Here is an 18776-nt window from a genome sequence, read left to right as displayed (position 1 = left end):
GTGTGTGTGTGTGTGTGTGCGCGCGCGCTGGTGTGTGTAAAGGAGAGAGAGAGAGAGAAGGAGGGTGAGGGAGAGAGAGAACCAGAATCCCGGCATCATTCCAGCAGAGGGAAGGAAGTGGATTGGGGGGCGGTGGGGGAATGTTTCTCACTCAGATGTAACAACCACAGAAAGCAGGGATCGCCAAGTGCGCAAAAGCCGCTTCTTCCTGAGAACATCATTACGCACGGCGCTGCCCTCCCCCCCCCCCCCCCCCCCATTTATTTTTTTATTTTCACGTCTTTTCGTTCCCTTCGTTCGCTGCACGGACTGACCGGAGGTTGGATGTACATGTGTGCGCGCGCGGCGGTGGGGACTTTTTAATTTTTTTTTTCTTTTTTTTTTTTTGCCAAGCGTCCCACCTGGAGGCTCGAAACTGAGAAAATCCGTCGCCCTACTGGAATATTAACAACCCAGTCTTAGCAACGGCCCAGGGGAGTTGCGGGGAGGGAAGATGCTGCTGCTGCACCAGCAGCAGCAGCAGCAGCAGCAGAGTTTGGGACTCTAGAGAGCTTCCCCAACTTTTCTTTTTTTCTTTGTTTTTTTTTTTTGCTTTCTCTCCCCTCCTCTGGTTCCGTTTCTAATCTGTTTTCCTCTGATCATCTTCGCCTTTGGGACTTTCTGTTTGATTTGCAGCTCAACGGAATCAGTCATGGACCGCTCCACGTCTTTGGATATCGAAGCGCTCAAGGTAAGACCCCCTCCCTCCCCTCCTCCCATCCACCTCCCCGGTCTTAGGCGGGGAGGCGCGAAATCACTCCCGCGGAGTGAGCTGATGTGCCACTCCAGATGGGTGGCATGTTGGGTGAGCGCGACTGATGAGTGACTGATCGGTTGTCTCGGGTGACTGCTTGGATTAATCCGCCGCTGAGTGACTGATGGTGAGTTGAAGGGGGCGATGGGGGGGGATAGAGGCTCCTGGCGACGGCTTTGATAGTTGGCCGAGTCTCTGTTTGTTGGACGTGAGGGGAGGTCTTGAAAATGTTCACTGTAGGTGAAATGCATATGTCTAAGATGGATAAGGAAAGTAGAGGAAAGAGAGACTGAGCAGGTTAAGTTTCACTGCGTCCTCAATAAACGCGCACCGGTTTGGATGTGCCGGTGAAATTGTGACAGTGTTCCCCTGTTATCACATTCATGATCTGTCTCTTCTTGGTGGAGTATCCAAAAAATTGTACTCAGGGAACAAGTAGCACCACATGAGTAAAATTAAGAAATATAGCAACCATCACAACTTCTCAAGTGACAGTAAAAAAGGTATTTGGTAAAATGTCATGAGTAATGTTGAGTGTTACCATTTAATCTGACTTAATTTGTGAAAAATTAAATCACCTGAAAATAAGTTACGTGTGGTCCTGTAAATATTACTCCCCCCCGATTATTATCTAAATTTTACAAAAAAGTTATCATGTTAGCGCCTTTGCTTTAAAATGTAGTATATTGTGTTACTTTGAATCAAAAGACAAGTAAACTTAAGCCACCATGTCAAGCAGTATGAGCTAAACTATTGCGATGAGCTCCCAACTTAGACGCATGTACGATTCAACTGGGTACATTTTGTCCAAAATTGTTAAAAATATCTCTTTTCCCAAAGAATTTTAGAAGTGTAAAAACTTGCCTGGCTTTTTCTGAGTAAATGTCACTCAAAATTATTTTCAGTGTAGTCATGCAGACTAAGATGTAAAATTATGTGCAGTTTCAAAAAAAAAAAAAAAAATCATAATCGTTACAAAATGACAAATTCAGGCGGAACACACACACACACACACACACATTTCCACATTTTATTTTCTTTTTACAACAAAAATCAGTGCTTACTGTAGTTGATGGATAGACTAGCTAAAGTACATCCAGGGACAATATCTACTGTTTACTGTCTGTTTACTCGACCTTCATGTTGCTCAGCAGATAGAAAATATCAATACAACATTGAGGCTTGTGTTCAAACGGGAATGCAGCTTTTGGTTAAAGTGAAGAAACTGGAGGCGGGTAGAGCAGCCAGAAATGGTAGTCGAGTAACAGCAGCCTTACTTCAAAACAATGTTGCTCACATAGAAGTAAAAAGTATTGTGAAGTGAATGGAAAAAAAAAAAAAAAAAGTTAATCTAACTGAGCGAATGGAACGACTCACCTTATAGCTTCTGCGTTTGGACTCACTCTACCTGCCTGAGCTCATGTTTGTTTATGTGCAGGCTGAGTGAATGTGGTCTGTGAACAATGGAGGTTCTGTATCCATCTACAATTCTCAGTTAATCCATGTTAAACTTTAATGATGCAAAAAAAAAACACAAAAAAAAACACCACTACACAATTCCTCAGCAAACCCCCAAATCTTCTGAACTCTTTAAGTTAGGATCAAGCATTCCAGAGTGTTTCCAATATAACAGAGATCAGTGGTAAACACTGTTTGACTGCCTCAAAAAATAACTCTCCACACGCCCACTTTAAGTTCAGGTCCTCTATCAGAAGCCTGGAAGCTTTAGGGTTGTATAAAGATCTTTTCCAGACACTAAAATTTCTGTCCAGTAGAGCAGAGTCCAGCAGTATGTCGAAGTAGCAGCTCTAAGTGCCCTTACGGTCACTGGGGCTGATAAATGCCAGCGATCATCAAATGTTGAAGGAGGTTTTCTCGAGGCATCAGTAGTTTGAGCATCCTCCGGATGTAGCCTCTTCCTCTGGGTTTGCTGGTTATATAGTGGCATTGCACGTCTCCATGCTCTCATCCATTTACTGTATGTTTTGTTTCAGTCGCCCAGTTTTCACCAACAGTGTGAGGACTGTACAGATGGAGTCAAACGGCAACTAAATATATCATTTTTTTATTTACCCGAAAATGTAACTGAAAATGAATGATGGCATTCATGTGTCCACAACCTCAGAATTAATCTATTACACAACAAAAATAATGTATATTACCAAGACTGTTGCTGATTCCTGTGATCGTCTGAAATATGCTTACACATATTGGACAGAAACAGTTGTTAAGTGGTAATCAAATGCGAGCAACCGAGGGTGGAAACGTGCTGCTGTTGTACTGTGAACCAGTGATTGAGTAAACGAGCAAATCAATGAAATTCCCTGCGGTTTTGAATTTTTTTTTTGGGTAGCATTTTATGTGATTCAATTTCTGAAACGGGGGGAGGGGAGACCTTGATGCTGTGCCGACACAGAACTTCAAAACGACTCTGGCCATAAAACTCGCAGATTGCGGATTCAAAAGATGAAAATTGGCATTCCAAATTGAAAATGACCTCAACGGTTATCCGCCGAAGCTGACCCTCAGAAGTGCTGAACAACTCTTTCTGTGCTTGTGGGTGTGAAATGTTTTTCTCGCTCTATCTTTAAAAAGTAGAATACAGAGAAATTTGCAGCTTCAGCCAGGAAAACATCACTTTAAAGAGAATTATTACACAGAACTTATGAATAATTATTAGATATGTTTTTAGTTAAGCTGTGAATCCTTCATGAACCAAGAGTGAGACGTTACACAGCAGCTATGACAGACATTCCAAATAATCATATTATATCACGTTCAAAGCCACCAGTCACTTTTTTAATCTTTTCTTTTAACCATTAAATAATGTTATATACCTACACAAAGGTGTAAAAGTGTTTACATCAATAGCATGCTTTTTATTTGATATTTTTGGAAAATGAGTCCCTTGTTCAAGGCTTCACTTTGTACAGAGGATTTGGAAGCGGTCACTTGCTTAAGAGGAGAACTCTGTTGAAGTTTTAATCGATCGAATCTGATTTTACCCAATCGCTAACGTTTAGCTATGACATATGTAATGCGTCAGTTATGCTATGAAGTTTGCCAGAAGTCGCGTGTGCTGTAAACAACCAGCCCTCACTGCGAACAGAGAAGTGCCGCACCAAACGACATCTTTGCTAGCAAAAATATGTTTTAAGCATTCCCCTTTGTCCGATTTGAATCTCTCAGTATGTGGAAGCGTGGCCAACTTTGAATTAACGGCTTCATTCACTTTCTCCGCTGCCATTGTCAAACTACAACCATGGTAGACTTACAGCACAGAAGATCCACGTCATCATTTCAGGACCCCTCCCTCTGTACATTGAGTTGAAATTCTACTGGAGAAATTGAGCTCAATGGAAGAAATCCCAAACGGGCTCTGAAGGGAAATGAGAATTGAACAGAACTGCGTAGAAACGCAATGGACAGGCAATCAATTAAACTGGATTGAATCCTACATGTATCGAAATCGTGTCACATTTTTATTAATCATATACAACAAATTTAATATACAAAAAAAAAAAAACTGCTTAGTATAATCCTTAACATGCAGCTTTTTGAAGTGCATGCTAGGTACATTATGTCACTGTAATGAGCCGAGTGTCAGAGGGATTTTATTTTATTTTTTAAGCAGAGAAACGTTGAGAAGACACAAATCCTGGATTGAGCTAAATTGCAACGGTTGCCTACATGTAACTCCCAAGTGATTGTCTGTAATCAAATCCCAGCCCTGGCCGGTATAAGTGCGCCACTCTGCACATTAAGTTGATAGGATTTTCACTCTCTGCTGGCAGTCCATCTTTTCGTCTGCTCACCTGCCAGAGAAGCGCCCGAGGCCCCGGCCATGGGCGCTCTCAGAGTAAACACGTTCTGTGCCCTCTTGTGTTCCTGTATTTGTATAGCAGTGTGTATGTGCATGTGTGTGTGTCTGTTTGTTAGTCTTGATTTGTCTATATAGTGGTGAGACCAAACTGCTGCCTGGGAAAGAAAATCCTTTCAAATACAGTTAACTGGAAGTGTGCGTGTAGGGGCGCACACTTCCAAGCTTGCTGGATTTTAATACACTGAATATAAATTAAATAGACATTTATACACTCCAGTCCAATTTATTGAAAGACCTTTTTTTTTTTTTCTTTTTTGAATTACCGAGTGTACATGTAGTATCTGGAGGTGTGTTAACAAATGGTCTCTGAGAACTGAGAGGACGGCATTTAGACAGCAGCAAACAATGGCTAAATATTGCTGTGCAACGGTGCGTATTTGTCTTGGTTTGACTAGGACCGTGTGCTTGTAAATCAGCGCAGGTTTCAATATCGATGGAGCAGTTTAAGTGCTATTGATCTTTAGTAATAGCTGTGCTATAAATTCTATGCAGAATAATAAAGGCGGTGAATTTGACCCTCTAGATCAGAGGCTCCTGACTTGTAACGGCGGCATTTTAAAATGTGGTTTAGCTGAAAGTATGAACTATAGCGTGATAAGATGGAATCGAATGAATTGGTTTCGGAGTTACAGTCACAAAATGGCATGCAAATATGTATTCATGAGCAGTTTTTAACTTGTATGTTTTGAACACATTTGCTAAAAGTGTCACCGCGTCGTGGCAGTATAATACGAGAATGATAATCTGTGAAAAGCTCAAGCTCATCCATCTCCTACCTGAGCTACTATTGCCGTCTGAACATATGCACCGCTCCTGGTCAAAAACAACCAATCAGAGCCAGGAGGAGGGTCTTAGCGCTGTCAATCATCCCCGTGCTCAATGTACTAATGGCAGAGAAGGAACTTATCGATCCAGGAGAACTGCTAATCCGCCGTCATTGGTGAGCAACGCATACACGAGGGTGACTGACAGCGCTAAGACCCTCTTCCTGTCTCTTTTTGGTTATTTCAGTCAAAAACAACCAACCAGTCCTTCCACTGGCTCCCTGTAGTTTGGAAAATAATACTTATATTAGTTTATAAATCACTGAACGGCATAGCACCAAAGAGACCAACCTTCTGGACCTCTCAGGTCTTCTGGTTCTGCATCCTCAGAACCAGAACCAAACATAGAGAAGCAGCATTCAGCTTCTATAGATCACAAATCAGGAACAAACTTCCACAAAACTTCAAATTTGGCAAAACACTAAATCAAGACAAAAACCCGCCCACCTGTTTAGAGTTGCCTTGATGAATGACCGGAACACTGATCAATATATTTGATCTGCTTTATGATTTGTTGATGGTACTTGACAGAATGTTTATTGCTTGTTTCATAATTGGTGACAGTATTATGTATCTATGGTGTAAATCACTGCGAACTGCCTTGTTGCTGAAATGTGCTATGCAAACAAAGTTGACTTGACTTAAGCATAAGGAAAATAACAGGGTAACTGAATTATAATTCCAACAAATGAATATTAAAGAATTACAGCAGAAGTTCTAAATTATTTACTAACTGCAGCTTCTGAGCCTGATTTATAGTAGTTCCTACAAAAATGCAGGCAAACTAGTCCGAATGAAGCACGAGTGTGAATTGATGGTTGCCGATCGTGGTAGCTGACAAAATATCCTCACCTGGAGTTCTGGACTGAGCCCAGTCTTTGTTGGGAGGTTTTTTTTTCTTCCCACCCTGGGTGCTCTCTTTCATTCAACTCCATTTGGTAACCACCCAGTGCAGTCATAGTTTTGCATTTCTGGCCACTGAGCAGCTCAATTTGAGCAATTGGGGGTTCAGTGCCTTTTCCAAGGGCACTTCAAAAGTAGCTGCCGAGGGACAGGAGAGCATTACTCATTCATTTAAGCCAGCCAAACCCGCCCCCGTCCCTCCGCCACCCCTCCCCAAAAAGCTTGCTGCTCTAACCTTCAGGCAAGCACAATTTGTCATTTTGTGTATCATCGCTTCTGTTAACTCTGGTAAAAGCATAAAAAAAATAAAAAAATAAAACGTGAAGTGATAACTTTAATGCGCTGCGATGTGGAATACATTATGCTGTGCTGGCAGTCATGTTTGTTGAAGCCGTCACCGTGACAGCTGCGAAACCTGAAAAGTGGCCGCCTCGCTTCGAGCCAAATGGAGTCGACGCCTCGCCGCGCCGCAGGCTCCGCAAACGTTTGCACGTCTGCAGATTTCACTTTTGAATCCATAACGGACGCGCCGCGGCGCATTAGGATAACTGAGCGCGGCACTGAATTAATGTCAGCGTCCTCCCCAGTTGCCAAATGAAAGTATTGATAGCCGCATGTGAATTTGTCGACATGGCAGTTTCTCAATCTGTGGGATGGGACCACACAGCGCTGACATATTGATATACGTCCCATGTCTATATTTCTTACTTATGTATGGAAAATGAATACCATTACGCGGGAATGTAGACCTGGGATTCAACAGTCTGTCATCTCAAGGTAACCCATTTAAAGAAAGTGAATCTGGATAATGCCAACTTTTCGACCGATTCGTCAAAGAGTGTCAAGATTTCCTTCTAGCTCACAAGTCCATACTAACAACTCTATTCAAGTTCGTTTGGAACCATTAGTTGGCTCACTGTGGTTTATCAACTCTAAAGTTGTCTAAAAACTTTATTTTCCAACCCACATTGCCAGAAAAGTCGCAACCTGATTGGCCTGATGAGCATGCTGTCACTGCGTTTGATTGGTCAGCACACTCACATGACCGGACCCCCATAGAGAACCAGTTGTGTATTCTCAAGAGGAAGATGGGATGAGCCGGCCCAAGTGCTGCAGGTGAGCCGAAAACTGCTACTGAGGCAACCGATTAGCAATCCACGCTCAAACAACCTCGATCGGGAGTTGAGTGCATACGCTCAGGAGGCCAACATTTCTGTATTAAATCTATGTTTTCATTGGTTACCTGTGGTATTCAGATTTTCTCAGTAAGTGGGTCTTTGTGAGTTGTAGGTCATGATCGCGTTAATTCAATTTATGCAATAGATGATTTTCAATGTCTGTGCTGAATTACTGAACTTTTCGATTACATCCTAATTTGTTGCGTTGCACCTGTCAGCTTTTGTAGGCTGAAGAAATGCTTTCTCATCCACTCGTTAGACTCTTCTCTGTAGGCTAAAATGCTCCTGAGTGTACTACAAAAAAAAATACGTTTAAAAGAAAAGAGGAAAAGCGTTAATGTCTCCTCACTGTTACGCATGTGGTGATGTATTTTACAGTTTTCTCGAGACGCTTTGAACTTTCGGTTGCTACGTTGTGCCGTCGTATTTTCTCTGTATTTACACAGTCTTTCGCTGTTTGCACTGTCAGAATTCATGCAAACACCCACTCCAATAAACAAAAGCATTACACGCAGCTCGGGGCGTGAGAAGATAGTGTTTACGGTAATTTGCCAAGTCCAGTAGTCAGTGTAACAGTTAATTACCTCTTCTTGCAGAAAGGCCACTTCCACTACACACCGGTGTTCATAATGTATGAATTTGACATTTTTCTATTCCCCCTGTAACATGGAAAACAAACTGAGACCAAAAATACTTTACTGTATTGTGTGTGTGTGTGTGTGTTTTTATGTGGATCCAATTTTATGAGTTCTTCTAAATAAAAAAAATAAATAAAACATTTAAAGGTTTAACAGCTTCAGGGCTCCTGTTGGCCTTCTAAAGGTTAACTTTCAGCATTTAAGCTCTCCGTGTGCACACATATTCATCGTTGGGGGGAGAAATTAGTTTCTGTTGTGCTTGTTGAGCAGCTGAGCACAGTAATCCACTGTGTTGAAGCCTCAGACTTTAATATTGCTTCCAGTCGTGTGTGTGTGTGTGTGTGTGTGTGTGTGTGTGTGTACACTGGTTTGTCCACATATTAATGCCCCACCACTTTGCTTAATGAGATGACTAAAAGTAAACTTTACCACACATTGTCTCTGTGTGTGTGTTTTTTTTTTGTTTTTTTTTTTAAGCTCACATTTGTAATTACATCCCTGTGTGCTAGCAGGGTCCTATCATGAGTTCACAATAACGCTGATAAATAAGAGAAATACTGTAATGAGGGATAGTGTCAACCCAAGAAACCACATTTTAACTGCTATTTGAAAAAAAAAAAATACTGCAATGGATTGTGTTGAAGCGGTAAGAAGCGCTTGATCTCCACATATTGTGAATATTTTGAAAGCAAATCCGCTAATTAGGACGATGCTGAACGAAGGTGATGAAAATGATCTATTGAATTTGTAAAAACCAACAGAAGCAATTAAAGCTGCTTTAATCTGATTGTTATCCGAGTTTTTAATGTTTACGAGAAGCCGCAAATGTAGCTTCTTTTGACTCTTGCGCTTAGGACCGACGTGGCTTTCACATCCACTGTGTAATATTCAGCAGTAATCTCTGTCTAAAAAAAAAAACAGTGGAGATTTTGGTCAATAGACTGTCTATGTGTGGGTGTCTGAATTAAACAATTCAACAAGATTTGGTTTTCAAATTGTTTCAGTATAACAAAATAAGTCTTTGGTCTTATTATCTTTCTTATTTTATAATAATAACAAGAATGATAAATCATTGAAGAAAACAAGAGGACAAAGAGTGACATGCAGCTCTAGTTGTTAGATGAGCAAGATACATTTTCTGATCTGTCTCAGGTTCCTGTGACTTTAAACGCTCAACTGCAGCTGACAATGTTAAGCAGTTATCTGTGAGAAAAAACTGGGATGCGTATTAGGTCGACTATGACGGAGAATTCGAAGCATTGTAGATAGAAAGAAAAAGAAGTACATTTCTGCCGCAAAACTCAGAAATGTTGAGATTAATCTGACAAATTATCCAGGAAAAACTTGGACATTTCTGAGCTCCAAAAGTCAAATATCGGCAAGAAAAAAAAACAAAAAACAAACAAACAAACAAAAAAAACACAATAAAATACTTGAAATTCTGTAGTTGTAACAAAAAAACAAAAACAGAAAAAAAAAAAGAGTGAAACAGTTCAAGAGGTATAAATGTGTTTGCTCGGCTATATTTGCTTCCTCGAGGTGCACTTTGAGGGTGGTTTTTAACAAAATGAAGTTCTCCATGTGTAATACTGACACAGCTGATGCTTCAGCAAAGGAAGCGCTGAGGCATGCTGCCAGCTCTGACAAAAGAGCAGTATTTACCTCGTGGATGGAGGACGTGGTGAGTCATTTAGAAGAATTCACACCATGACATTCTGAATGCATCCGCTGCAATGTGATGCTGACCGCAATTGAATACTTAATACTGTGAACTGGTGAGCTGGACCCGAGCTGTGCAGCCCCCCCCCCACAAGAAAAGCTACACACAAGCTAGTGGTGGAGTCATGCTGTATAAAAACCTGCGAAGATTGTTAGCCTACATGCCATCTATTACCCTAATTAGTCCAACTTGACAGATTTTAGGGGTCAACCCCAAGGTTAATGAGTTTTTTGCCAAATAGGGAAAATTTAATTTACTTTAGAATTACTGATGCTGCCATGCCAGTGTTTCACAGGAACCTAATAAATGTTCGCAGTTAAGCTCTTAGTTCTCCCAAGTAAATGGTGTCGCAAACTAAAGCGCATTCTGCATAAAATTACACGCCAGACAATGACTGGACCCAGGTGAGGTTTACTTAAGCATTTAAATTGATTCGGGGACACGTGGCACTCACTCCGAGTGACAAATAATGGTACAAAAGCAACATTTGATTTATTTTTTGATATTTTTTAAACCCAGAGGGAAGAAATTATTGACAAGAAAAGGTGTGCAGATGCACTGCTCCTGAGCAGATACCTGAGGAAGCGAAGGCACAGAGAAATGCAGAGGTGCTCTGTAAGCTGAGGGGGGGGGGGGACATGATGGAGTTCAACTTGGCTCTGGGGATTCTCGAAGGTCCACATCACCACACAGTTTTGCAATTACACACACACACACACACACGCACGCACACGTGGATACACCCACAGACCTGCAGCCCATCAGCTCCTGCTAAAAATAGCTGGCAGTGGAGAGATTTGTTTGCACATTTTCATATATCCTTGAATACAAAAGAAAATGCAGCAGAGCAAAACCACCCATGCGTTTTTCTCAGCGGTACTTACTTTAATATTTGGCCTCGGATCGCCACTCGTGACAATAATCCGGCAAACTCCACGTCTGTTGCTATGGAACCTCCCCAATGAGCGATCAAGTCTTAACAATGACTGATGCTTCCCCATGTTACCTGCCACTCAACCTTTCAACTCTAAGCCTCGGGTTGTGTGTGTGTGTGTGTGTAGCGAACGGCGAGTGTTTCTACTCGTAGCATGTCTCCAGTCGCAGGAGGGAATACTTCGGTCCACTTTATGTTCCGTTCCTGCAAACTGCGTCGTCCTTCACGCGCTGAGGCCGTTTTGATTTTTGACGTCGGGAAAGCGCGCGGCCTCGCGAGCTTAATGCACGCGGCGTGTACCGCAGCTGAAAGTTATCAACACGTTGCTGAAGACGCATTAGAGCTTACATAATGCGACGGCGTTACAGAACATGCTTCATTTGCCGTATTTTCACACAATCATTCGTCTTCCTGTTATCTGCACTGCACTCTGTGCTGAGACTGTCTCAAGGTACAGGCGGTGGATGTGTCTTACAATACGGCAGTAACCTTGGACTGCATGTTTTTTCTCGTGTCCTTTTATTTTGTGCAAGTGCAAAACTTATTACTAAACAAACTAAACATTTTGTTTAGCATTTAAGGTAAATTGTGGTGGAATTTTGGTCATTGGCCACCTGATTAACAAATCAACTTTTACTGACGTTGCAGCTGCAAATCTTACTTCTTCATCACCAGTTATGTACATCGAGTGAATAAAATTTTTTGTGCTTGTGAACATTCATTTTCAGGTCTTACTTCTGAACCTTCACGGGTTTATTGTTAACACGACTATTCTTTGATCTGAGCCATTCTGCTGTATCCCTGGCTGTATGTTTGTGATGATCTGAATACAAAAAGATTCTGGATATGGCAAGAAGTATAGAGCAAAAATGAACAATGAAATCATGAAAACACTGACAAAAATACCCAACAATTTCAATGCAATGCTATTATTATGAGCCACGTCCCTTTGCCCATCAACCACAGGTTATTAGGCGGTGCTGCAGAGTGCGGCCAGACATGGATCTCATGTTCATTACAGGTCTCAGTCATTTAATTCCCCCCATGACCCCCTCCTTTGCTCTAATTGCCATTATCATCTGGAGATTATTGCAATATGACTCACTTTGTCAACACCAGTTTTCCTCAAAATTGAATTATGCGACAATGACAAGATAATCAAGATCTGGTAATTGTTCCCTGATCCTGCTATGGCAAGGTAATAATCACCTGTGTGTTTTTTTTTTTTTTGTCAGATACACCAATCACTGCCTTTTATCTGCGGCTGCAGATTAAACACAGAAGCTGATTCCGCCGTCTGTGCCTCTGATTATAATTAAAAGTGACTATTTTTCGCCAACAGGGGCACATTTGGCTTTATTGTGCTTATTGTTCACTGCCACTTTACTGAAATGAAGTTGTATTCTCTATTTCGTGTACTTTCCGGAAGCACACATAATCCTCCACGCATCGTGTATTTTACCTGTGACAGAAAAATCCTTTCAAGGTAGCTGAAAATCTTGGTGTTGAATTGCTCCTCAATCTTTTTATCCTGCAGCTTATTTTATTTTATTTTATTTTATTTTATTTTATTTTATATTTCTGCAGCAGCAGGTCAGCTGTAATGTGCCCCAGCCTGAATATCCTTTCACGAGTCCTTGCAGGTGACAATGAAATGACAGGCTACTATTCATCTTTTCAGACGCAGTCTTGTTCTGCCTGCTAGCTCCCAAAGCGCAGATGTGGCTTCAACCGCTGACATGAGTTTCACTGGAGATACAAGTTTAATTGAATATGAAAAGCACAAGGATCCTTTGTGCTGCTGAAGTTTTGCTGCTACCGAAAGAAAGCAAGTCTCACTTAATCTGGTGAAAGGGTCACTATTTAGATTGTTTTTCAGACACACCCCTGGTTAAATTACTACCAGCATCAGACACAAAGTGCAACATTTTGTCATGGCCACAGAAATCAGTGTAGATAAATTACTCTTTCAAATTTCTCACCGTTTATTAATCTCTTTGACCTTACTGTTGCACTTTAGTATACCAGTGTCCATCTTAGTCATTATGTCTATGAACATAATGACTAAGCTTTCCAACAACAATTGGTCAGCTAAGCTTTCCTATTTCCTATTCCTATCATAAGAAGGTATACCATGTTGTTCTATTAGCTGGTTTTAAACTCAGTCTAAGGCGTGAAAGCGCACACGGCCAGAACACGCAGCTGTAGGGTTTATTCTACACATGAGGGGACAGATCAATGGTGGATAGCATTGTGCTACGTTGGGCTACTTAACCTGTTCAGTTTAGCACGAATAGTAATATATGTGTGTTTCATATATCATTTGTACATAACACATGTGTAAGTAATATATATGTGTGTTTTTTTAAATTTTATTTTATGGGTTACTGTTTCTCAATAAAGTGGAGGCTAAGGGTCGACAGCACACTGCGTTTTGATGACATGCTGACGTCACAGCGCCATGTAGTGGCCTGGCATGATAACTACAAGGTGCCTTAGCGGTTTTGTCTAAGCATGAAACTTTTCTCCAATTGACATGGAGAAACACTCAGTTTCCAGACAGCGGTCTCATGTAAATGATGGGCTAACTTATGAACTATGTTGTTTGCCGACGACAAAACAGTTTTACTCTGTGTTGTGTACTTCGAGGAAAAAAATCCTATTAGACGAGATGAAGAGGCTTCAGACTCCATAGCTTAATCTATTAAAAGGCACTCTTTGAGCATAGTGTTTACCATAGCAAGCTAATTAAAACTCAATTGTTTGTGTCAATCCTTATTGTTTACTTCTATTCTCCCCATCTAGTGTCCAGTGGCCTGCAGTCAGGCTGGGCAGAGTCAGGTCTGTCTACCACAGGCTATTCTCAAGAAGTGATTCAAAATCAACCTTTGCTTACAGAGTTTTCTTCTTCTTTTTTTTTTTTTTACACTGTATAGTCACTGAATCATTTTAATGCAGATGGAAAACGTTAAGTATAGTTCAAAAGAAACAACTCAACATCGCCCTCTTCTGGTCAGGAGGACAGCTGGCAGGATAAGCAAATCAACCCGTTGTTGATTTGTGATAACAGTTCATTGTAAGCATGTGGAAACTGGTGAAGCACACTTTAAACGTCCACAGCCTTTCATGCAGCTTTTTATGTAGCTTTTTAGATTCATTTACATTGCTTATGCATTACATTTAGTTACAAAGCCGACTCGATAGCAAAGTGACTACCATATGGTACTGAAATATGTTTTTTATTTTCACTTGAAAAAAGCCGGGAAACATTTAGATCTTAATTTACAAAGCAAGAAAATGTCGGTCCTTAGAAAATGGTCTATATTTTTAGATTTTGTTGAAGAAAATGCTTTTTTACAGTGACAGAAATGGTGCAGGCTGATTTGTGCCATTAATTGAATTCCTTGGTCATTACACCTGATGTCCAACAGATAAATATGTAGATGGCATCAGTTAAGAAGTGATTGGCTTTGCTACCCAACCGTCTTGCTTCCTTATCTGTCTTTTGCAAGACACTTTTCTTAGATAAAGCCAATGTTTCTTTATTTTGTTATTACTATAATTCTGACCATATAATGACATTTTATTCATGACACATATTTGAGATGGATATATATTTTGTGGAATAAGGACAAACAATTAAGAAGCTTTATGAGACATTTTAAGACAATTTATTTGTGTTTTCCTGCTGTTATTCATTATAAAATAAGTTTTATTGAAGAAAAAGCATCTTTGTTCTTTTTAAATTAAAAAATATTATTGATACCAGATCATTATTATAATGAGCAACATTAGCATGGATGAACAGTGTCATGTAAAAAAAATGCTTAAAAACAGGACATTAGCAGTCAGATAGCATACCAACTGGTAGAGGCTAGGGTGTATTTTATACCTTTGATAATTTCACTTATTAGACTGACTTCAGAATGATTTAATGTAATTCCCATCAGCATGTTGACAGTTTGAGCTCATAGAGCAGGTTTGTTTTCTCTCCAGTCAGCCTGCAAGTATCTTGTTTTTTATTACTGATCCAAACATTGTTACCTGGGAGACAGTGCTTCATAGTTTGTTGCGTAAATTTTAATTGCCTTATGGCTCTTAAATTCTGACACTAGGACAGCAGCGTGATCCTCTTAAAGGAGCGGCACTATGCATTTTCCAGGGACGTAGTGCCGCTTTATATTGCAATCAAGTAACTTTGAGAAAGAAATTTGATTCCACATTTTGATGCCTTGAAAATGCCCTCTGCCTCTTTAAGAAGCTCCTACTCTTTAGGACAGTCAGCATTTGTCCTTTATGCTGTTCGTACAACTGAGAGGTAGTTTGCATGATGAGCTCTCAGCAGGTGAGCAGTTCCACCAGGTGTTTGCTAATTGCTGCTGCCACTAGTCTGTAGGAGCCAAGCTCTGTGAGGCAGAAGCTTGGCCGGAAACCGCAGCTCAGGAGGAGCTTTGTGGAAACAAGCGTCACTTTGTAGGAACAAGCATTTAGGCCCCCTCGAATGGTTGCCATGGAAGACTCAAGGATTTCTCAAGTGTGCATAAAAGAATGAAAGCAACACTCGGGTTATGTTTTTGATGAGGGAATGACATTATAACACGACATAAAGATCAAGAAAGATTATTTTACACAACACTCCCCCTTTAAAATGTCTGAATTAAAGGCGCTCATTTTATTCCATTTCATAAGATACAAATAAAATGAAAGGACCAGAATAGACATATAATTTTCTGTCATGAACTGACATGTAATGCATATCGTGATGAATGCTGCAGCCTTACACCGCATGTTGGGGTCACATAAAAGCGCGCTTTCATAAGGTGAGGGATTAACCAGTGGAGCCAGCGGACGACAACAATAGGAATCCTGATTGGAAATAAACACGTCAAGGTTGGTGACAGACAAAGACGCCTTAACCGACTCCGCAACGGAGGTCCGTTAAGGTGTCCCACCAGGCTAGGTTAGCATCTTTTACAGTATTCCATCAGCTGCAGAGTACATTTATCTCTTAGCTGTATCGGTCTCCTGGTCCCTCAGCCCCTTGACAAGTAAATCATCTCTTCACCTGCTGTGACAGCACAATCCTAAAGTCTGTCATATCTGCAGGCCAGCGTGGGCCACACACATGCAAAGCGCACTCCCCGCACTGCCGCGCATACACACGCACACGCTCATGCACGCACGTGCGCAAACAAACACATTTCCTCAGAAGGGATTTGCCCACTCAAGGACAGAGGTGACATCTCATCATGAGCCAAATGAAGCAAGAGTGGCAAGGAGAGGAGAAGGGAAGGAAGAGAGATGGAGGGATGGATGGAGCGGAACAACAGAGCAATATGTAGGAGGCTGAGTGGAGCTATAAACCAGCCAGACAACTGCTGCTAGGAGTCAGATGCTTGGAGCTCAAATTATATTAGTACTTTTGTTTGGAAATAATAGGCGCTGAGGATAATGACACACCGAGTGTGTGATCTATAGGTGAACTGCAAAGGCTTTCGCAGGGGTCTGTGTTTGGAGATGGGTGCTCTAATGTCACCATATGCTGGAGAAGTCATCCAACTTGCGATAACAAAATGTCAAAATTACAAAACAATGCGACGTTTCTTGTAGTTTGGGCTTGTCGTCTCGGAGAGTTACGTAAACAGCAAAGCAAACTGAACCACTATTAAATCACTCTTACGGTAGAATTTGGGGTTATTGGTTTAAAAAGAAAAATACTGTGAAAGAGTAAAAGATAGAATACAAATGATTTGTCGACCTACTACAGTCAGAAAATACAGTTTGGTAATTTTAAGAGATCTGGAGTGTATTTGTTCACTTCTTTCTTAAAAATACTTGGACTGATCAAACCTAAACTAGAACTAGACACTGAGCAGAAATTTCTTCGTACATAAGTAGAGATTAAAAAAGCAACTGTATTAAAAAAAAAAAAACACTTAAAAAGGGAACGATTTCAATTTCAATGCAATTTTTCTTTTAAATAGGGCCTGTTCAAAATGAGACAAGCTTAAACAATACAATACCTTGGCTAGTCAAACATGTGCTGGTTTATTATACACTTATTTCTGGTTTGAAACTACTAGGGCCTTCTGAAAACAGAACGATGGAGATCCTGAAGCTACGGTCACATCATTTTAATATGGTGTCATTCAGATATCAAGATGAGGAAATCCAGGGGATTTCGTGGACCATTAAGTTGTGTCAGGTCTTTGAAGTATGTCCATCCCTTTCAATTTGCTCTGAGTTTGAACAGTGTGTTTATGGTTGCTGTGTTTTGTTTTGTTTTTTTCTGTATCTGAAAATGAAATTTCAATGATCTAATGAATGAGCAGACGGTTTTTTTTACGTAATTAATCAGAAACTGAGCCATGCTGAGTTTCAGTATCAAGCATTCGGCATCCTGAAGTGAGTAAAGTGTCTGTGTCACTGCAAAAACACAAAATCTATGGTATTTTTCTAGTGCATATATCTTAATACACCTGCATTAAGACAAAACTGACTTGCAAGTAACTTTCCAAGAAGAAATAGGAGCTTGTTTAAAGTAAATAATTCCTTAGCACCGATTTAAATAGTACTAGTTCCATTATAACAAGATATTTGCCATGTTGTAAGTTAAATAATCTGCAAGTAGAACTAGTACTTTTTAAAAAAAATCAACACTAAGAAATTATTTACCTAAACCAAGCTCATTGCAAGTGTACTAAGATATTTGCACTAGAAAATAGAGCAAAAATACTTGGTAAAAATGTGTGTTTTTGCAGTGTAAATCATCAAGCGATTATAATGCTGCCATAGTTGAGTTATATTTTCATTGATTCTGCAGCAGTGGTGAACATGTGTAGTGGAGGGATTGTTACATCCCTACTTATGAATAAAAACCAAGATATTATATTTTAAAACTGTTTTCAGAAGTCCCGTTTTATCTATTTGAAATATCCGAAATGGTCTTTAAAAGCAAAAGTTACTTCTGAATAAAGAGAGTGACGGCAATAGAGGTAGTGAAATTATACATTAGCGAGCTATAGAGATAATGAATAAAATCCTCGCAATAAACAAAAAGAGGCAAGAACGTGAAGGAGAAATGAAGCAGAAATGAGGTAAAATGAGGCAGGCTCGTTGCCTCTGCCCGTCGCCACAATTCAGAGGTGAGAAAGTGAAGGATAGATGGAAATGGAGTGATGGGGAAGAGGACAGAGCAGTGTGTTTCGCCTCAGAGAGCCCCAGATGGAAAGTGATGATAATGCAGCAATAGAAAGAGGACAGAGAGAGGGAAGCAAGAAAACAGCAGAGATAAAAATGGCGTACAGGAATGGTCATAGAAAGTCAGAGCCGAGTTCTTTTTTTTTTTTTGAAGAGTTCAAGGCAGAGAGAAAGTGAAGGTCAGAATGGCCATAAAAGAGCAGAAGTCCTAAACAGTGAAAACAAGCAAACAAAAAAATAAATAAACATACAAGACCTGCTAAGCCCTTGAAACATCCCCAACATTGGCAGCGTTCTTCATCCTGACATAAACTCTGGAGGGGATTTGAAAAAATAAAATCCTTCTGTGCTTTCCAGAGGGACGGCTGGGTTTTATCAGGTGCAGTGACTGACAGGCAGCACAAACAGATGACATTTACCTGTTACTGCTGCAACAGCTGCAATATGTTTTTACATATTGGATAAAACTGTCACTGTGTAATGACTTTACAACATGAAAAAAATCCTTTGCTTCGTGCTAAGTTCCAGCTCCTTCCATATAGAGCAGTTAGCTGTAAATGCTCGTTAGCTTAGCCAGCTATGACGATGGGTAAACAGTTTTCCTGTAACTGTAAGCTGTTCCTCTGTCGTTAGCACAGCTGTTGGAAAACAGCAATTTTGAATAGCACATACCAGTGTTGTGTTTAGGGCTGAAACGATTCCT

At 40.5% G+C, this 18776-nt stretch overlaps 1 protein-coding gene across 1 annotated transcript in view; it reads left to right on the top strand.

The window, feature by feature from the left end:
• The first annotated feature begins 49 nt into the window (after positions 1-49).
• The window catches only part of LOC106951991 (zeta-sarcoglycan-like), a 229446-nt gene continuing 210719 nt past the window's right edge, over positions 50-18776 (top strand). The window contains exon 1 of the mRNA XM_015039808.1: positions 50-730. Within this exon, the coding sequence (XP_014895294.1) occupies positions 692-730 (39 nt within the window). The 5' untranslated portion in view covers positions 50-691. The remainder of the gene's footprint in view (positions 731-18776) is intronic.

Source organism: Poecilia latipinna, unplaced genomic scaffold (genome assembly GCF_001443285.1).
Source record: "Poecilia latipinna isolate Pla-1442-1.1 unplaced genomic scaffold, P_latipinna-1.0 Scaffold486, whole genome shotgun sequence".
Classification (NCBI taxonomy): domain Eukaryota; kingdom Metazoa; phylum Chordata; class Actinopteri; order Cyprinodontiformes; family Poeciliidae; genus Poecilia; species Poecilia latipinna.
Note: the sequence above shows the minus strand (reverse complement) of the source record. Positions and strands in the feature narration are given on the sequence as shown.